This window comes from Mycteria americana, chromosome 1 (genome assembly GCF_035582795.1).
Source record: "Mycteria americana isolate JAX WOST 10 ecotype Jacksonville Zoo and Gardens chromosome 1, USCA_MyAme_1.0, whole genome shotgun sequence".
Classification (NCBI taxonomy): domain Eukaryota; kingdom Metazoa; phylum Chordata; class Aves; order Ciconiiformes; family Ciconiidae; genus Mycteria; species Mycteria americana.
In genome coordinates, this window is record NC_134365.1 from 77407794 (window position 1) to 77428826 (window position 21033).

Consider the following 21033-nt stretch of genomic DNA (forward strand, 5'->3'; position numbering starts at 1 on the left):
TTTACCCTGTGTTTAACCTGGAGAAGAGAGGAGGATTACGTAGAGGCTGGATATGACCCTGCCACTGCAGCACTCACAGTAGCCACCAGCAAAACTAGACCCCGATGTGCGTTTCTGCAGCAGAACTGGACCACATTCTCGATTTCACACTAACCTCACACACAGGCATTCTTGTTAGCTTTTCTGCACCATCTTTTTGCTGCTTGTTTTTTCTAATTACCTTCCCTTTTCTTACCGCAGATTTGCAAGCTTCCATTCAGGTGCGTCTGCCAGAAGCTGGTGCCTGCAGCCTTGCTTGTTGCTGCCTTTTGGTGGGCCATGAATTATGGACTGCAGAATTAACACAGAGAATTACAACAGAGGTCATTGCTGGACTCTGACCAATATCATTAACACCCAGGTGGTGGCAGTTGGTTTGTTTTTCAAATTTACACTGATAAAAATCTCTTTTATATTTAAAACCTAGGCTAGTGCTGGGTCACTGCTGTTTCGTACCTTTTTTAAAAAAGAAAAATGTTTAAAATAAGGAGGTTGTTGCTGGATAACTGCCTGACTTGTTAGTTTTGAAATGTGACTCCAGGCGATTAGAAAGTCTGTCTTTTTTGTGTTTGTTTTAATGCAATATAAAGTGTCTATTTCATATAAACGAGTTTCTTAAAGAGATTCTGGATGTGGGGAAGACTGAAGGCATGCTGGACATCCTTTAAATTTTAACACTGTAAAAGCAATAGAAAAGATTAAAACCATGATACTTTTTTAAAATTAAATTGTTGCTTCAAATGTTTCACAGTGTTACCTACTTTATTTTCCAAGATTGTGCTATCACGCATTGGGAACAATATCTTGTCTTGTACATTTTGTTATCCAAGACTACAGGACAGGCTTTATTTGATTCTTATGTAGTAAAATTAGCCTATGAAATGATAGTTTATTGGAAAAAGAGTTGTTCGGATGAGCTAGCAAGCAAATTGGTAGCAAGCAACTGGAGGGCCACTCAAGCCAAGCTATTACTTTTCCAGAATTTTTCAGAAATCTAATAGATTTTATATTCTTCTGCCTCTTTTCAAAGTAAAACTTTGAGTTGCCCAGAAGAAAAAAAGAATTCAATGGAATTTGGAAAAGGGGTTTTTTTGATGACACGTGTCTTTTTGGAAGGCATGTGCTTAAGAGGGAAATAGATGACTAAGGGAAACTTGAGCACAGTTTACAGGATGGAGATGGTGTAAGTGTCACCCTCGCATACCCCACAGGCAGCTCTTAGGACACAGTGCGGTTTCTTCTCTCTCAACAACATGCCCCAACCATACCAAGTTATTCTCTGTATCTGGGTGCATCTTCCCTACCCTTTGCTGTTGAAGCTGCTTTTCACTGTATACAGTTATAGACTCTCTCTCAGTGAGAGAAAACGAAAGTGCATCTCTGTGGTTTGGGTATTCCCCTCAGCAGAGGGGATACCTGCTTCCTGCCTAGTCAAGCAACTACTATGGTTAGCACACTTTTGAAATAGGAAAATACAATATTTAATGGCCTAGTGATTGAAGCACTCATCTGAGAGGTTGGAGTTTCAAGTTCGAGTCCCTGCTTTAAATCAGACAAGGAATTTGAATCACTCTTTTCTTCAGTGGAGACAAATGCCAAACCCAGTCAAGTTTAAGCGGGTTGAGGAATGTGTTTCCTTTCTTTTGTGAATGGTGCCCAAATCCCATTACGATCCTAACTGCCCATCTCAAAAAATTCTTCTGGGGCAAAAAAAAAAAAAAAAGGAAAAAAAGAGGTTCAACTAGAATATTCCATTCAACCATTTAATGTTAAAGGACTTTGACATATCTTTGACTGACTTGAAATGCAGAGCAAAAAGAAGGTACACAAAGAAGGTATGTAGGGGGTGATGGCTCCAGCATACCCCAAAAGTTCAAGCAGCAGCAGCAGCACATATGCTACTGTCACCTTTTTTCAAGACGCCCTTGAGCCGATTTGCCCTTCAGCAGCAGGTATGCAAGTTTTTCCTAGAAAAGCATAAGTAGTCTCACTCAGGCCAGAAGCTGGGCAGCTGAACTGCCCATATAACCAAAAAACTGACCAAAGCTTCATCAGTGAATCGACTGCTCTGTTTAACTCCGTAACAGCAGTGCGATAGAAAATATGTTAAAGTTAGTACTTAGTGAAGGGTAAAAATTCCCATCAAGAGTCTAATAATCAATCTGTGCACGCAATGTAATAAAAGTACCAACTGCGAAAAATTTGATTCTTCCTGGCTGAATCACTTTAACACCACAAAATAATTTCAGTTATTTCTAGATAAATAATCATTATGCACAGGGGAGCAATGATAAACGGGAGACTGCTGCACTGCCTATTCCGTCTAAGAGCTGCGTGGGATGACTCTGCTTTTTCACACTCTTGCAATCGATAGCGTCATGTTTTGAATCACAAGAGAGGGGAAATTCAGCATCCAGCATGTACGGAGCAAAACAAGACTCTCAAGGAATATAAAACGCAATCACACCAATGAAGCAAGTGAAACACAAAGTGAACAGAATCTGCAACAAGAATTAGCGCAAACTGGAGTACCACAGTGAGCAGTAATTACCAGGCTCCCCTCTCTCCTGCGGAGCTGAGCAAAGAGCCCCTTGGTGAAGGCTCTGCGTTGTGACTCAGGACACCCAAATTTCTTTTTTTTTTTAACTGCACACTTCCTCATGTGACAGAGTTTACAGCACTTGATTTTTTTTTTCTCCCACATCCTGTTTCTGCTTGTTCCTAGGTGAAGGAACTGCGCCAACTTTACATGTCTTAAATGTTCAGTTTCCAGAAGCAGAAGGGATAGATGAGTAAGCACGTAAAAGAAATGCAGATAACAGTACTAAGATCCAGGATTCTTAATTACTCCGCAGGCCGCTCTCCGCCTAGCCACTGATGAGTTTTACAACACAAGACACCCTTCCGCTCATTTACAGCCATACACCAACATGACATTGTGCTGCCAGGCACTACACGAAAGCAAGCCCTGAATGCTCTTGATACAGAGGTTATGAAGACCTCCATCACGCTTTTTTAGCCGATATAAACTGCAACATCAACACAAGAGTACAATACTGCTTGGCTTCTGGTTTTGAAGACATGAAGCTCACTGAGGAGCAGCCTCAGGAACACATGGCTTGCTACCTCAGCTTAGGCTCAAATGCTGTGCAGAAGAAAAACAAACACCCGTGCAGTGGCTATGGCTCCTTCTTGCCACTAATTAAACAGGGCCCGCAAGAGTGTGATGCTCTTAGGATACAGACATCCCTTCAGCATGCTGCATCTGATGAAGGTGCAAAGGTTATCTAATATTCTGCGTTTGCAGAGATTTTTAGCATGTTTCTCCCAAAGAGCTTTTATTCCAGGCAAAGTGTGCAACACAAAGTGAAATGAGGAAGAAAAAAAATGGTGGTAAGAACAACACAAATAGAAAAGAGGTCTCCAAAATTTCCACAAAGAAGTTAAATAATTAAAAAAGTCCAGAAACTATAAAGCACTATAGTAAAACCAAAATTAGTGCCACTAACATGCCATGCTCAGTTCCAGCTATCATAAAAGCTGGTTTCAAAGTCACTAACGTTGCCTTTGGTCTTACAAGATGTAGTCAGAAACTTCTAACACAGCACATAGTTCATTGTTTAATAATAAGAATGGGATTTAGTTGAGATATTCTAACCATCTAGTGATGACTTTGGTACACTTTATTAAATAATTAACACCTCAGCTGTAACACAGGAGCCTTTACTGAACTAATTTTCTTTACAGCAATCCCAACCCTTATAACTGGCAGCCTCTAATAGTCCAATGATTAACCTGACAAATTCTTCTCTATCTTACTAATCGTTAATGTTTACACATGCCAAAAGTGGAATTTGTACTGCAAAGGTAGGCTTGGCTGCTAATTTCAGTTCACAAAAGAACTGTTTAATAATACACTCCTCTAAGCAATCATAATTGAGCCAGAATTTTTAATTCACTTTCCCTTTCAGAAATATGAAATTACAAAATGATTAATACTGTAATTGGAAGTTATTCTGCATTTCATAATACATTATTGAAGACGTGCATGGTCATTTGATTTAAGCGATATAGCCTACATTTTCCCTATATATCTGTTAAATATACCATTAACATACCAAAAATAAAAAAGAAAAAAAGCTAAACTTCAGTTGAAGCTTCAGGTCACACTATAATATGCCCCGTGTAACCTTTCCCTGCCTGTTTGTACATGATCCCCTAGCAAATACTGTTCTCTCATATTTCCTAAAGCTTTCGGTACCCCTTACAGACAAAGCCAGCCAAACAAAGCAAGCATACATTTTCTGTGCACCCTGCAGGTATCTTGCACAGGCAGCACGATGTTGTGACACGACCAGACCTATTTTAATAAGCCAAAGGCTGGCGACAGAATCCAAACCCACGGATTTGGTGCTAAAGCCGTTTCGAGTGCCACCTTGAGCACTGCAGGCACTGAGGGAGGGTGCTGGAGGCAGCGGGTGCTCTCCCCGCAGCCAGCCAGCCCAGCGACCTGCCACCAGCCCTCACCCATCCGATGACAGTTGGTGCCCACAAGGGAACTGGGAAGCTCTTTGCAGGAGGGCTCGGGACAACCCGCTCCTCTCCAGCTCATCTCCTGCTGCCAGAAAACGTACAAGCTGGCAAAACACAGTCAAGAATACGGAGAGAACTGAAATACCAGCATTCAAATCCTCCTCCCCAGCACTCGGTTACCACGGGGCTCACCCTGTACAAAGGTGCCCCCCAAAAGATCTTTCCACAAAGTTTCCAGCGCTGCTGTTTTCTGCTCCGTCAAGAAAAGTCATCCAAAGGGCCAATTCAGCCTACGCAGCCTCACAGGCTCAGTCAGGGACGACAAAAGCCCTGCACCTCTGGGGAGGTGGGGAATTTTGTTAAGCTTTTTCTTTCAGTGACACATTTCTTGTGTAACTTAGCACAACCAGTGCAGCACTGGACAACTGGAGGGAAAATTACATCCATCCACATGCAGACTGTAAGCCAGTAATGATGCACCCCACAGCATTAAAAAAAAAACAAGAAAAGCTTTATAGTTTATTTATAGTTTGACCTTAAGAAAATAATGTTCCTAATAACATCTTTTGCCCTTCCCGGCTGCTACCTGGCAATACGGACACAAAATAAAAGAATTTTACACAGATGAACATCCCACAAGTCAGTCAAGTTAGAAAACAGGAACATCAACATACCGAAAGCCGTACCAACCGGATGGCTCCTCTAAATGCACCCTCAAGCCCAGCGCAGAGCCCTCCACAACGTGGAGCCAACAGCCCGGTTCTACCTCCGTATGCATGCAGAAGATCCCTGCACCACACAGCCAAAGCTACCGACTTTAACTTGACTCCACACCCCCAAAAAAATTTAAAAAAAAGGGGGGGGGAGAGAGGGGAAGTTGCTTGTAGGATTGAGGCCAAACAGAAGGCTATTTGGTGTGTTTATTGGCAGTTTTGCAGTCATGACGGAAGAGCCAGACTTTACTCTCCCCTTCCACACCTGAGGCACACGGGGAAGGAAAACGTTCATTGCGATTACGCGCATGGTGCTCTTTTCATCACGAGAAGCCATGAATGTTTAAGACTTCCTCTTTGGGGAGCACAAAGTTGTTTTTAAATTAGGCAGAAAAAACAAGTTGCGTGGATTTTTCTCAAAAGGCTACTTAGGTCTCTGCTGCTTCCTCATCTTCCAGAGCATCTACATAGTTATATTGTTTCCAGGCCTTTAAATTACATTTTTTGAGAATGGCTCCTAGTTGCTTCCCAGGCCCCACTTCGTACGTGTAAGGAAATTCTGTTCCTTTCTTTCTTTCGTATACAGAATGCATGGTCTGTTCCCACATAACAGGTGAAACCACCTGCTTCACTAACAGCTTCTGAATGTGCTTTGAGTGCATGTACTTTTTGCCATCAACATTGGAATAGACACAGACCAGTGGTTTCTGAATCTCAATCGATTTTAGGACTTCAGCCAATGGCTCTACCGCTGGCTCCATAAGTCTGGTATGAAAAGCCCCACTGACTGGAAGCATTTTTGTACGTGTAAAATAATATTTTCGGGCATTCTCCTGCAAAAACTCCAAAGCCTATAAAAGAGAGAGAGAAATGAGAGTCTTGCACGACAAAGGTTTACTCAGTCACCCCACAAGAACCACCTCATCAGACTTATCGTGATAAAGTGTCTCCTTTCCCTACCCAACAACTGAGCGCACGCTGGAAAAAACCCCCACAGACCAAATACTTTTGTTTGGACAAACTAAGGCTGTACATAACTTCCACAGAGAAGTGCAAAGTAAAAGTTTTAAAAAATGAAATGTTAAATTCAACTAAAGGGACAGTTTATTCCGAAGCAATACCTGTAAGTGTCCTGCAATGACTCTGCTCTCTGGAAACAAATAGTTTGAAATTTCACATATGGGGTTTTCTATACCCAGCGATTCACAGTGTTTACGGGCTTCCAAGCAGGCAAATTTGTAATTTGCCTCTCGCCGACCGATAACCGATAGCATTCCACTGGGGACGGCTTCCGACGCCTTTTGCATGGCTTCGGCACGCACTTTCACCGCGTACAGCGCTACGGAGAAAAACAGAGATCCTCGGTAAATATATGCCCCGGAAAACACCGTTTAAAGGCCGTTAAAAAACACCGTTCAAGACGCCTTGCATCTGCGCGCAAGAAAGGGTGGCTGTTTACTCTCATGAAACGTCAATGCTTTTAATGCTGTATTACACGTATTAAAGTGAACAGTGGAAGTAGAAAGTAAAACTTATCCTCTGATAAAAAAGAGCGGGAGGAAAACAGTGGTAACAGGCGATGCTTTGCAAAAAGCACGGGGCGGGGGTGGGCGATCCTACTAGGGGGTTCAGCACGTTTCCCGGGCACCTTCGGCAAAGCCCAGGGCTCCAGCGAAGACCAGCGCCGCGAACTCCCCCACGCTGTACCCCGCGGCCGCCACGCAGCTCTCCACCACCTGCACGGAGACAGACCCGAGGCCAAACATCAGCCGGCTCCCGCCGGGGACGCCCCACACGCCGCGGGGGACGCCCGTCCCGCCCCGTCCCCTCCCCTCCAGGCCCCCGCCGGCCGCCGAGGCCATGCGGGAGCCGCCTCACAGCCGCCCGGCGGGGCCGGGGCCGAGGCCCCAGGCCTCAGGCCCGAGGCCCCAGGCGGGGCCCGGCCTCCCCCCCCCCCGCTCCACGCCGCGGCGCGCCCCTCACTTCAGGCTGCCGGTGGTTGAGCTTCTCCACGGCGGCCAGGGAGGCGACGAACACGGCGGGCTGGCAGTGCCGGGTGCGGTCCAGCTCGTCCCGCGGCCCCTCCAGGCAGAGGGAGAGCAGGTCGTAGCCCAGCACCTTCTCGGCCAGGCGGTACATGTCCCGCACGCCGGGGTACTGCAGCAGCCCGCGGCCCATCCCCACGAACTGGCTGCCCTGCCCGGGGAAGAGCAGCACCGTGCCCTCCCGGGGGCACCGCCGCTCCCGCCTCGCCGCCGCCGCCGCGCCCGGCTCCTCGGCCTCCACCGAGCTCTGCAGCAGGTCGCTCAGGGTCGCCGCCCGGTCCCCACCGCCGGGGCGGGAGCTGCCCCGCCGCCGCGGTGCGCCGCGGAGGCCGCCGCGCCCGCTGCAGCCACCAAGCCGCCATGTCGCCGCGGCCCAGCTGCCCATGGCCGCCGCCCGGCCGCCTGCGCCGCCGCTGCCGCGCCCCGCGTTGCCACGGGAACCGGGCGGCCCCCGCCGGCAACCACCCCCCCGCCGGGCGCCGGGAGGGGGGACAAGGGAGGGAGATCGGCCGGCCGGCCCCGGCGCTCGCCGCCTTCAGCCGCGCCCGCCGCCCTGGGCCCAGCCCGCGCCGCGCCGCTCCGCTCCTCCCGCCCGGCGCCGGAGGTCCCTCCCCGGGGCGGGCCCGGCCGGCGGGAGGGGCGCGGGCGGCCCCAGGCGCGGGCGCCGCCGCCTCACAGCAGAGGAGGCGCGACGGGCGGCAGCAGCGCGGGAGCGGAGGTAACCGCGGGGCTGCTCTGCGCCCCCCGCGCGGCCCTGCCTGCGGGACGGGACGGGACGGGACGAGACGAGACGAGACGAGGCGGGGGAGCCCGCGGGGGCGGCGAAGGCCCGCAGCGGGGCCCGGCAGAGCCGCCGGAGGGAGAGGCCGCTGCGGCCGGGTCCAGGGCCCGCCGGTCCTGCCGCGGCCGCCCGTCCCCGCCTCACCCCGGGCAGCCCCTGCGTGGGTGCCGGCGGCGGCACCGCTCCAGGAGCCACCGGGACCCCGCCGCGCCCCCGGGCGGCCCTCGCCTCCCCCGCTGGCGGAAGAGTTTGAGGAGGGCGTCCTGTGGCGAGCGCGAAGCAGCTGGCGACAGCCCTGCGTGCCCTGGCCAGCAGGTCCCTCACGGGCGGGAGCGGGACAGGCCGCGGGCCTGGAGGGAGACACCGCCGGGGGCACCGGCCCCCGCTGCTGCCGTTCGCGTTTCTGCTGGCGGGGCCGGGACGGTACCGCAGCTCACGGGCAGAGGGGATTTAGTCAGGCAAACACCGACTGCTTTTCCATGCCGGTATTTGGCATGGAGAGTGCTTTTTTTTAAAAAAAAGAAGGGAACTAAACAAGGAAGCTTGTTATTAATTTTGGTTTTGCATATGAGTTTTCCAGTGGTTCACAGCTGTCCGGCTGTGCAAGCACAGGGCTTCGCAGCTCTCAGCCAGACACGGTGACTGAGCAGCAGATCCCACCCTTCTTAGTCCTCCGGTCTCACGGGGACCTGCAGTTCTGCCTTCTCACACAATCCACATTTACCCTGTGCACTCGAGTGAAGACTGTTTCAGGCTGCTATTTAAGTAAAGGTATTTTCTTTCAGTGTCACTGTAATTTGCTTTAAATTGGGCGTTTCTTTTAAGGGCGAAAGAAAGGGCTTGGTTATTTTTGTCTTCTGAATTTCCAAGTAATTCTTATAAATCAGCACAAAATGCACTTTACTAATTTGAGCATTCAATAGCAGGATTATTAAAGAAAAAAAGTGAAAGTTGCCATGCCAAAGTTGCAGTTGTGCAATGACTTTGCATCACTTCAGGTTATGAAACAGTATCGGCAGTAAGTCAGACTTCTTCACAGAGCAGTTCAATAAAACAGATTGTGTTTAACTCGGCAGAAGGCATATGGGTCAGAATAGCAAGAAATTCTGTTGACTTTTATTCGGGCCAATTCAAAGGATCACAGTGAGCAGATTTTGCTCACTTTTCTAATCTCTACCCTATGCTGCTCCGTAAGATAGTTTCCTCCATTTTTGTCAGCCTCCAGGTGAAATACCTGGAAAAGCCAATGAGCTTCTCAACTTAGCTGAAATACATGGGCAGTAATATAGGATATATATGACATATATGTGACTACATCCCACTCCGTGGCTGCCTCTACCTGTAATATAAGCAGCAATACCTCTTGTGCTAAGCTGAGAGGAGACGCTGGGTGGCAAGTTATGAGCTGGGCCAACTAAGGTGGTACCTCAGTGAAAACTCTGAGAGCAACTGCTGCTGTCATTGCATTTAGCTTGAGCTAGAGCACCCAGCTGCCCCATGAGCCCCAACAGCAAGGGGGGTGCCTTTTGCATTAAGCCAACAGATTACAGTTCACCCAACTGGACGCCTGTAAAGCCCTGTGACAGTTCACGGTTGTGACCTTCACGTTTGATGCTTTCAGAGGCAAAGGCCAGGGCAGAGTCCAGTTCCTGCAAACCACCGCAGCAGCCCAGGTCATAACGCAGCGGCTGCAAGTGCACCTCAGCACTACCATTTTATCTTTCGTTTGCTGTAAAGGGCGCAGACCACTTGTAAAGCACTTGAGACCTACCAGTGGTGACACCTCATGAACATCCCGCTGCTATTAAAGCATCCCTTGGAGGATGTGGCGCTTGTTAACACTTTACCCTGTTAAAAGAATACCTGGCAAGCTGAAAAGAGTCAGGCCTAGGCAGCACTTAAATTAGAAATATCCAAGAGAAACTTAACTTTTTTTAAGAATAGATGTGGATGATGCTTTCCAAGTGGGTGGATGAAGAAGAAGAAGAAAAACCTACAGCAGAGGTTGGGTAGCTGCTTGGAAGGCAGGTAGTCAAAGGGATGTTTTGTCTTTAAAGTGCACTGCGTGCAGAGGATTTTATACAAACATACATAGGGAAAATTAGAAGAGATTGAGCAGTAAATGGCAGATTATCACCTGGGAAGATTTTGTTCTAGTGTACGTTTCAGTTCCCAGTATGTGAACCTTCAATAAATCATAGATTTACTTGCACAGCTTGTGCTCTGCCATTTTAAAAGAAGTGTAACCTGGGCAGTGAGATTTGTTGTCTCCAAACCTGATGAGTACACCTCATGTTATATCCTTAAATACCATATTTTTTATTTTTAGTTATAAATATGTATTATAAGCACATACTCTACACTTACTTGTTAGATATTTATATTGTATTTATATTATATAATATATAGTGTTTTAAATTTATCTATTACTTGACATTAGATAACAAAGATAAGACTGCTTTTTTGTGGTAGCCGTATTCTGTGTCACAGACTGTGATATAACTTTGGTTTTAGTGTTGTGGTTTCCCAGGAGTTAAAGCCACAACAGACATAAGTAGGTTATCAACGTAAATTAAGTATGCACCCCTTAATTCTTCAGACAGCTATCTCAGGAAGAAGCCTTTTCCCCAGGGAAAATTTGCATGCTGCCTCTCAGACCTGGGTAGAACCTTATCTACCCTCAAAAAAATACACTGTAGAGGATGAGAGGGAGAGTATATATCTTGGGGACCTCCCTTTGATAGTATGTTCACAGCTTTGTCAGTCTACCTCAGAACAGCGGGGACTAGAAACCCCAGAACCACGTGGGTGATTTAGCCCTGCTGAGAGATTTTCCTTCATGTTTTTAATGCAATAGCTATAATTTAAGCCCCATGTGATTGTGTAGCCAGCACTAAGTTGCACAAGAAAGGCATTAGTCAGAGGTTTATCAGAACAGGGATATAAGAAAATGCAATTAAAGTAGTTGTCCTTTCTTTCCTTCTTTTTCCCACTGACTGAGCTCTCCGTGGGAGTGCTCAGAGAAGGGGAAGGGACCCACCTGCCTTTCAGAGACCTACTCGAAGCAAAGAAGCGTTTTAGTTCATTTTTCGTCAGGCTGAAGCAAGCCAGCTCCTCTGTCATGATACATCTAGTCCCCCTCATAGCACACCCCATCCCTTTTTTTGGGTGTGCAATGTTTTTTTCCAGAAAGAGGAGGACACGGAAAGCTTCTGTTTGATTTTCTGCACGTTACACCACCACAGAGAAGCAACCTGCAAAAAGGTAGAAGTCCAGCAGGCAGCAAGTTGCAGTATTGTTCTCCCCCCTGCCTTTGTTTTTCCTGTTACTTTATGTAGCTAGAACCATCTTTGGGCAAGTGGGATGTTTTGAATACCTAGAAAAATAATTTTAACATGTCTGTAAAACAATCTGGCCTGCTGCAGCCCTCACTGCACTGCTGAAACTGCCTGAAGTCAGACTAGGGCTAACCAGAAAATGGGCAGGATGATGAAGAAAACGTTGCAGGGCAGAGATAAGAGGTGGAAACAGAAATAAACAAGTTAAGTGTGTGTGGGGAGAAAAGATCTCCAACTGTGGTGGTTCTTAGAGGCAGATACCTGCTGGGCAGGCTGCAGATATCATCCACAGACATCCTGGTTTCTTCAGTATGACAATCAGGGTGCAAGGATGTTGTGCAACTAGATCTCACCCAAAGTGGAGCTGGGATATGATTGGGAAAGTAGTAATTATTTCTAGGTTGTGTAACATAGATGCAGCCAGAGGGGCTGTGTTGGCAAGCCTGTGCCGTGTAAGTTATCCCCAAGTAAATTCAGGACTATCTGCTATACACTAGAAGGAAGTCAGGGCTGATAATCCTTTATATACTCTGTGATTACATTACTTTGAAAAACTGTACTGGGCATTCTATAAACGCTGCACAGATCTTGTGCTGCACAGCTGACCAAACAAACGCTACAGCACTGACCAAATGCACTGACTCTCCAGTGCATCCCTGCCTTCTACTTACTCTCTGACTAAAGACCTACACCAAGTAACCAGAGAAAGATGGACATGGCTTCTTCCAAAATCTGCTAGCGCTGCTCCCTGAGTTAGCTACTGCTTTTTATGGGAAATTGATACAAGTATTTCATTTCTTGGGAATTCTAATACAGGAACTCCCACTGCTGATGAACAGCTGTGGTCTACTAGGCTGAGCCTACCAGCACATTCGGATCTTGCTGCATGGCTTCGTTCCTCTTTCTCCTTGGTACTATGCAAGAGAGAGTATTTTGCCATGCTTGGGAAGTCCTCAGAAATACTACTGGAAAACATAGTATATAATTAGTAGTAATAGTAGTCAAAAGAGTGGGATACCAACATTCAATTCAAGCCAGTATGTTCAATCTCTTCACTTCTATTTCTTCCCCTTTCCTTGTTCATGCACGCTTTGCTTTGTGCCTTCCCCATTTGTTTGCCTGCCTGATTTTCTTTCTCTTGTCACTTAAGAATTATTTTGGCGTTCTTCCTCCAACGTGCAGAAGGACAGATGCGTGGCTACATCATTTATTCACTAATGACTGCAGCAGAGCAGTATTTTTCCAATTTGATAGCATTTAGCTCTTTCAGCTTGCAGAACACTTTCAGACTTTCTTCCCTGGGGAGAAGCTGACAGAACCCCTGACAAAGTCCAGTTGCTTAATACCTGCAGGAAAGCATCCTGATATTGTTACGTCCAAATAAAGAATAAACTCCTTTGGGTCTTTGCTTATCACTTAAAAAAAAATAGCATTTGACAGCCACACTGGAGCTGCACAGATGACCAGCACTTTATAGCATATGTAGAGAACTAAGCCTTGTGTTCTCTCTGTAGGCAAAGCAAGAGTGACTGGGTTAAGAATTAGTGCGATCTTAGCAACTTTAAATTTCTAACTTAACCTTTGGGAATTACTTATCTGAAGGCAACCAAAGAGGATCATTGTGCTTGGAGCTCTTGTTCCCATTACACCTTGTTGCTCCTGCACATAGCAGTTCCTTCACATCCCTGTAAAAGCAGAGCCTTTCATGCTGTCAATACGGGTGACAAGTGGCATATACTCCAGCTGACAGCCTGCTCCCTCAGGAAAGTAACAATACAGATCTAGGCATAGGAGAACACGGAACTTTGCTCCATTTAAGGCACTCCCTGGTAAGTAGCAAGTAGGATCCATTAGGCAGGAAGTACGGCAGCAATAACTATAGCAATGACCTATGCAGATTTTTTCCTTCCTTCCTTGTTGTCCATCCTCCACTCAAGACCTAATTGATACTATTCCAGCAGACTAGCGCATCGTTCTCCCACTTCTTCTCCCCAGCCTTAGTTCTGAATTCTTCCCTGCTTAGTTTTTCTTTCACTCATTCATTCTTTTGTTCTGTTTTTGACTTTGACTGTTGTACCGCTATGTCTGCTGCCTTTTTTGTGTGCATTCCTACTCATTGCCCTCCCATGACTTTCTCCTGAGGCATGCCTGCAGCCCAGCAGCCTACATGCCCTTTCTTGTTTACTCCTTAAGAATTTGCTAATCCAGCATGCTTTACCAGTCCCTCCATGCTCTCTATTTTGCCTTCAAAATTCTGCTCTGCTTCTATCACCAGGATTTTTCTTGATCTCATGCAATCTGGCTTGTGGTCCCAGCCACTGAAATCTCTTCATTAAATCCGCATAACTGTATGGGCAGACCCCTGAGAACAGGGACAAAAACCATAATGCAAGAGAGCTCCCTTGCTGGCCAAGCTTATACCTGTTCTCCAGACAGAAATCCACTGTACCAGCAGAACTGCAACAATGCAACGTCATCTGTGCGCCATTTCCTATTAGTGTAAGCACATCTGTTACAAGTGGGATTTCCTCTTCCCCACTCCCTGCCACCTCATCCCAGCAGTCATAACTACAGCAATAAAAACTTTTAAACATAGGCCAAGACAACAGCCAAGTCAATAAGGCACTTTTCTTTGACAAGCCGCTGAAACGCTGGTTGCTCTAAAACTTTCTTTTCTCTCCCAGGGCTTCCACAGTTGCTCTTTCCCCACTGCTGCAATCTCTCTTAGGATTCCTTCCTGCTGTCTCCCGCTCCTGCATAACAGATGAACAGGAATTGGGTGTATTTGCCTACTGCATATTTGAAAAAATAACGTGCTTCAGTTCTGCCCTTTTTTATCATACCTCTAATCTGTTTACATTTAACAAGCTAAACACAGCTCTTCTGTAGCATTTGGCTTTTGGCCAGAAAATCTGCAATGAAGCTTTTTTCCTGCTTACTTGCTTACTTTTTTCACTGCTGCCTGTACTCTTAACTAAAGCAGCATGGCCTACCAGAACAAGGCATTACTTAGTCTTACTTCTGTAGGCAAATTTAATCTAGTACGTTTATGGGCTTGGCAGCTAAGACTGCTGCAACTGATTAAATGCTTCATGAAGAAGCCACAGGTGTACGCCCCATTTATCCACTGAGATCTCCTTCCTTGTTTAGCAAAACATCATGTAAGTACTCATCTTCTCATCGTCCTCTCTGGTCTTTATTTTCCAAGGCAGCTTCCTCAAGTGTCTGCTACTAATTCACATCACTCTTACTAGCCATTGAGCATCCTTAGCACCCTTCTGAGGCTAAAAATGCAACACAAGGTATAAAATTATTTTGCTTGAGCACAGGAAAGCACACACTGTTTTCTTACTCTTGAATATGCTATTCCATTGAGTGAATGGACCTTTTGGTGAATGCAGAAATACACACAATGCTTTTTTCTTCTTCTTTTCCAAGTGGAGTTCATATAATATCAAACTGCTTTATTCCTCTGGCATGCTTACGGGTGAGGATAATTATGTAGGTAAAATTCAGTAATCTTAGTGCACAAAGCTGAGAGGGAAGTAAAGGCCTCACTTCCCTCCTCCCCCACTGTAAATGATAGGTTCCTTTCACTGGACAATACTCACCCCCCTAATCTGGTACAAGATCCATTAATTTCAGCTGCAGTCTTTCTCCGTGACAAGACGAGGCTGTGGATCAGATCCTACACCTGTATATTTTTAAAATCTGCTAAAAGTGGAGAATTTTGTAGTTGCATTTTAAAATTGCTCTGCCAATCAACATGTTTGGGTTTGTTTCAGATTCACTGTCTCGATGGAAGCGGTACCAGCCTGGGCCCCAGCAGTGGGTTTCACACTCCTGCCCCATGCAGGAGGATTTTTAGGAAGCAAGATAACCAAAAAGGAAATCCCAGTGTGGTATGAATCTCTACAGAAGCCATCCTGGTGTCCACCTAACTGGGTGTTTGCTCCTGTTTGGGGAACTCTCTATACATCTATGGGGTATGTTTTTCATATTGTATTAAGGCACTTATCTGATCTCAGAGTTGCTTATTGTATAATGCTGGACCAGAGAACTATAATTGTATTCCTGTGGCTGTATGTTTGTAAGAAACTGTGTCAAGCTGCCTGTTTAACAGGTGAAAACATGTTTTGAGAGTTGTGTGTGGGTTTGATAGGACATTTTGTATGCACAAGTATCCACATCAAAGGAGTTTGAAAAGCTGCCATTAATTGGCTTTCCTCATTCATTCTGAGGGGAAGACCTGCCAAGCTGGCAGCGATGGAGCAAGGCAGCATTGGGATTTCTTCTATGTATGTCCTTCAGTAGTTTTAGGAAAATTTCAAAAATTAAAAAAAAAAAGAAAAAAGAAAAAAAAAAGAGGGAGAGAATTTGGACAGAACTGTTCTAACAGAGCTCAAAAGAAACCAAAATCAAAACATACCTGGCCTTTCAAATAAGACTGCCAGGCTGTTAAACTGTAAATGTTTGAAACCATCTACTGTCTCCTTACTTAACTAGTTTAAAATACTTGACAGCACAGCAATTACTGTCAAATGAACAAGGAATCACAAGGCCAAATACCATTCCCACAGGAACCTTATAAGTTTAATAATACTGTATTTTGGCAGCTGTTACTTTTAATAAGATGTAGCAAAAATATTTATAGAGGTAGGTTGTCTCAGGAGACTGTTTGGGCAGTTTTGATACTCCTCACAGACTGCTCCACCCTCACAGCTGTCCACCCAACATTAGGTGCTTTTATGTTAACTCTGGTGAGCTGTGCCACAGAGGAGAGGTAGCTGCTCCTAGAGCCTCAACAGAGGTCTGTGCAGCCCCCAAGCACAAAGCGATGCTTTGTGTCTCTTCTGCACTTGTCATTAAGAACTAGCTACATACCAGGATTCAGCATGTTTTTTCCTAGCTATCAAATACACATGGTTGCTAATGCAGTAGTTTTTAGGCTGCAATCTGCCTTCTATGGCTTACCCCTCCCATTTCTTCCATCATGACAGTACATTTTAAGTGATTTGTAGTTTGTATATAGCACTGGCTTAACTATATGAAGTTTCAAAGAGACAAATCTTTTCCAAGTTAACATTACATAGTCATCCTGCAGGTTATCTTAAATACCGCACCACCTGTTGCAAAATACAGCAATGATGCAATGTCTGAAACTGTATCTGAATGCTAAATTGGCTCTCGCACATTCTCTCATTTTGGTTTCATTTTCTTTCCAGAAAAGCTTTGTAATTTTTTATAGCCTCATGTACTGTTCCTCCTTTCCTGTCAGTATTCTCTTTTCGTTGTTCTCTTACAGAGTGTACTTTTAAAAATTGCTCTCTACTCTTGTATATTCCAGGATTTAGCATTTGAATCAGATCATTACTGTCCTGTGAATAAAAAAATGCCTTTTATCAAAGAGACAAGAGCTGAATGGCTTTCCCATGAAGGGCTTCCTTCAAGTTGACTGCATAATTTGTAACCCTTTTTCTGGATTCCTCATCATAAACCTGGATGTCAAGTTAAATATTTTAAAAATCCAAATTGTGACAGTTTATCACTTACTTTGATAATATCAGAATCAGTATATTCTGAGGTGGATGGTCCCAGTTACGTACTATCCATCTAGCTCAGTCCCAGTTACGTACTATCCATCTAGCTCAGTGAAAAGATCATATTTATTACCAGGCCTTTTCTTCTGTAATCCATCATGTGCACACATTCCTTGAATGATCAAGACACCTCATTCCTTTAGAATCTCTTGAATATGTTAAAAGCAAGAAATAACTAAAAGCAAGATTTAATAAGCTCACATGCCTTTCTTGACATTTAGCTTCCTAGCAGATTTGTACATCATGATCTTGGTCTGAAGTCAGTTAGATGTACGAAGAACTGTAAGTCCACACTGTGGCTCTGTAAGTCACTTAGGAACAGATTTGGGTCCTTATGCCTTTTATGAAGATAAACTGTTAAGTTTCTACTGCTTACCTCGTTCCCCCTTTCTTTTTTTTAATACTCTCTGCAATCAAACTGCCAAGATATCGAAGCTGCATTTTTCAGTCCTTACGAAAGTAACGGCCAAGAAGCAAGCTTGGGTCACTAACTGGGTTAAACAGAAAAAGAAGAAAAATCCTTCTTGTATGACCTACAAACGGAAGACAAACTCCTTGCAAGTACTCCTATGGATGTTTGTCTCCTCCTAAGAAAATAATGCATACAAATTGGTCTCCGCCTTTGCTCCCTTGCCAGCAGAAACACGTATGAGCCCCCTGCTGTCCAGCATAGCATGTAGCCCAGCTGACATTCCTACCAGGACGGAATCAGTATTCCCTTACTAATGCTGAAGTGCGGGTATAATTCCAGATGCTGGCATTTTATCCAGGGGATTCTACTGTAGTCACTTGGAATGGCTGTGCAGTCATCGGGATTGAAATCTAGCTAATGTCTAAAGGGGAAGTCAAATGAGCAAAATAAATAGTCTTAGGTGATGAATACTCCCTGTTCTAATCAGGCTCCTTCAGTGCAAAAATAAACCTTACGTTAGTTAATCTGCCAAATCCTGAGAATTCCTGTCTTTAGCAGCTTACATTCTGGGATCCCTCCAGTGGACTGTTCTTCTGAGGCATTAAGAAGGTCCGTTCAAAAAATCTTCAAAATATTTTTGGAAGATCTTTCAGTAGCCAGGAGCCTGCAGGCAGGAAGGGTGCTGGATGCTCCGTGTGGTTAATGCTTTCCGGGAACTCCTAAAATCTTTGTTCTCCTCATCTTCATCCCCTTCCTTCTGAAAAGTGACTATAGGGTTCCTCCTGCTCTAACACCATCCATCCCCATACTCACCTGTGCTTTAGGATGCCACTCAATTCCTACTTCTCCTATATTCATTTCATCCACTTAAAAAGTTAGTGGGTTGTGTTGTTTTTTTTTTTTAATTTATTTTTAAAGACCCATCTCCCAGTAGAAAATTAACAGTTTCTTCACTATTTAGAGACTTACGTTTTACCCCTGCATCTTAGACTTGCTTCCATTTCAACATGGCTTTCCCTTTTAAGAGTGAAATGCAGTATGTCATCTGCTCCTCTGCACCTAGAAGTGAGAATACTGGCAGATAGGAATTTTTCTCTCTCCATATTGCTACCTGCACTAGGTGATCGACCCTGTGCAGTCAGTTACTCTGCCAGGTAGTACCTGGATATCTACTTTTCCAGATGAATTTAGACCCTAGCACTGATTCATTTGATCAAGAATGTGTGGTTGCTTTCTGACCAGGGTACTGAATTACACCTTATATCTGCTTTCTCCAGATATGGCTCCTACCTGGTGTGGAAGGAATTGGGGGGCTTCAGTGAAAAGTCGGTGGTTCCTCTGGGTCTGTATGCAGGGCAGCTGGCATTAAACTGGGCATGGACTCCAATATTTTTTGGAGCTCACAAAATGGGATGGGTAAGTGGAAAAGTAATCATAGGCTTCTGCTATCATTTGCAAGGCAGTAAGATGAAAGTTTTGTGTCATCATCTTTTCTCCCTGAAAATAAGCCTGAGTACAGAATATAGCCTGCAGAAGTTTTCTAAAATTCTCTTTAATGCATCCCGGCAGCCACCTGAAAGAATTAACATATCTACAACATCCTTAAATGTTTAGATTTCCAGAAGCTCTTTCTGCCACCTTTTGATAAGAGCTTTGTGTGACTAGAAAATGTAAGCATTTATGCCTCGCTAAAATTCCTAGCCATCTCTGGCAAACAGCGGTGATAAGAAGCTTATAATAACGTTACTCAGGTAATCAGCCCCCATTTTAGACTAATTTTCTGCAGTCTGAAGAGAAACAGCTTGTCTCAAAAATAAAAATCAGTAATAAAAATAAAAAATATTTGCCTGGTTCTCTAAATATATATGCAGTGCTGTAATAGTGGAAGACTTTGCAATTGACTCATTCACACTGCACCTCTTCAGGCAGGATCTCTGACATGAAAAGACTGGTTAAGTTTGCTTAGCTAAGTGACTTGCTCAAAGTCACACTGGGTTTGTAGTCAATGTAGCACTTCCCACTGCCAACAAAAGAGGGTACGGGTGAGGAGGATTTTATTCTCCCTCTCCTGCTCCCAGCTGCAGTGCCCTTTCTTGTGACTGTCGTATTGTTTTATGAGTCAATTCAACGCATAACTCAGCAGAAATCTGTCCTTTTTTGCTGGCTGGTTTTCTGAGAAGGAATTAACTCAGAGAGGGATCCAACAAGTGCTAGAGCTAAGGGCAAAGAGCCACACAAAGACTTACCTAGTCAAGAAAATGCAACAAGTAAAAACAACACTAACCACCTTCCTGTGTTTCAGGGGTTGGTGACTCTCCTGCTCACCACCGGTATGGCAACAGCTACAACTGCTTCCTGGTATAACATCAAGAAAACAGCAGCTTATTTGATGGTTCCTTATTTAGCTTGGCTAACCATGGCTTCTGCACTCAATTACCGTATCTGGAATGACAATTGCAATAAGAAACAATCTGAATAAACATTTTTCAGCCAAAAAAGTTATTTTTTTCCACAAGAATTTTCTAAATAAAGTTATGACCTTATTTTTTAGCTGAACTACTTATATCATTAGTTTTCTAATTACAAGATGACAAAGTACTCATTTAAAACAAGTATGTCTTTACTAGGCAAGTCACAAAGGGGTGTATACCTGAGTTTTATAGCAAACTAAAAGATAGTGCTGATTGAAAAGTACTAGTTTTCTATGTTATAGCATTACGTTTTAGATGACAACAACATTTTAACTATTACCAGAAGTAAGCATGAACTGCAACTTCATTATGTTCAGAGGAAGAAATCCAGCCATACGTTAACACAGTTTCCAGAAAGCTGCTCCTAACAGTGACAGGCACGATTGTGGCCTGAATCTTTCACGTTTACCACTAGATGCGGTGCTTTAGTGCTATGGTGTGTCCCACTACAGCTGCCAGATACTTATCTTCTGGTCACTGTACTCTGGAAATGTTTAAGACAAGATCCCCTCCCCCCCCCCCAATTTGTGCCTTCCCACTTTGAAGCATTGTACAATCTAGTGTCAGCTAAAAGCATTAAACAACATGTAAACTTACTAACCTTGTTCTTCTGGTTTTATTGGTTTTAAATGGTTTTGAGCACAAAAGCGTTGAAGGCAACAGGATGCTTTAGCTTCAAAGATAGACCGTTGTGGTGGGTTGACCCTGGCTGGACGCCAGGTGCCTGCCAAGCCGCTCTATCACTGCGCTCCTCAGCTGGAGAGAAAAATATAAGAAAAGGCTTGTGGGTTGAGATAAGGACAGGGAGATCCCTCAGCATTTACTGTCACAGGCAAAACAGACTCAGCTCAGGGAAATTAGTTTAAAATTTATTGCCAATCAAATTAGAGCAGGAGAATGAGAAATAAAAACTAAATCTTAAAACACCTTCCCCCCACTCCTCCCTTCTTCCCAGGCTTAACTTTACTCCCTATTTTCTCTACCTCCTCCCCCCCAGCAGCATAGCGGGATGGGAGTGGGGGTTGCCGTCAGTTCATTACTCGTTGTCTCTGTCGCTCCTTCCTTCTCAGGGGGAGGACTCCCCGGACTCTTCCCCTGCTC

The 21033-nt window shown here is 44.9% G+C and overlaps 2 protein-coding genes across 2 annotated transcripts; one reads left to right on the forward strand and one right to left on the reverse strand.

The window, feature by feature from the left end:
- Positions 1-1690: 1690 nt before the first annotated feature.
- On the reverse strand, positions 1691-7865 carry MCAT (malonyl-CoA-acyl carrier protein transacylase). Its single transcript, XM_075507079.1, has 4 exons — positions 7269-7865; positions 6934-7021; positions 6407-6624; positions 1691-6136 (listed from the first exon to the last, which is right to left on the reverse strand). Exons 1-4 carry the CDS (start codon positions 7713-7715, stop codon positions 5714-5716), a joined length of 1176 nt encoding a protein of 391 aa, XP_075363194.1. The 5' UTR covers positions 7716-7865; the 3' UTR covers positions 1691-5713.
- A 39-nt stretch (positions 7866-7904) lies between these two features.
- On the forward strand, positions 7905-20528 carry TSPO (translocator protein). The gene is made up of 4 exons (XM_075507094.1): positions 7905-8048; positions 15235-15435; positions 18739-18877; positions 19764-20528. Exons 2-4 carry the CDS (start codon positions 15248-15250, stop codon positions 19938-19940), a joined length of 504 nt encoding a protein of 167 aa, XP_075363209.1. The 5' UTR covers positions 7905-8048; positions 15235-15247; the 3' UTR covers positions 19941-20528.
- Positions 20529-21033: the final 505 nt, after the last annotated feature.

Bases quoted from the DNA above. Each gene is read 5' to 3' on its own strand.
- MCAT (XM_075507079.1), bottom strand. From the start codon at position 7,715: ATGGGCAGCTGGGCCGCGGCGACATGGCGGCTTGGTGGCTGCAGCGGG. The intron at 7,022-7,268 runs GTGAGGGGCGCG...GTCTCCGTGCAG, and splicing joins TCAACCACCGGCAGCCTGAA to GTGGTGGAGAGCTGCGTGGC. The intron at 6,137-6,406 runs GTATTGCTTCGG...TCTCTTTTATAG, and splicing joins TCATTGCAGGACACTTACAG to GCTTTGGAGTTTTTGCAGGA.
- TSPO (XM_075507094.1), top strand. From the start codon at position 15,248: ATGGAAGCGGTACCAGCCTGGGCCCCAGCAGTGGGTTTCACACTCCTG. The intron at 15,436-18,738 runs GTATGTTTTTCA...TGCTTTCTCCAG, and splicing joins ACTCTCTATACATCTATGGG to ATATGGCTCCTACCTGGTGT. The intron at 18,878-19,763 runs GTAAGTGGAAAA...CCTGTGTTTCAG, and splicing joins GAGCTCACAAAATGGGATGG to GGGTTGGTGACTCTCCTGCT.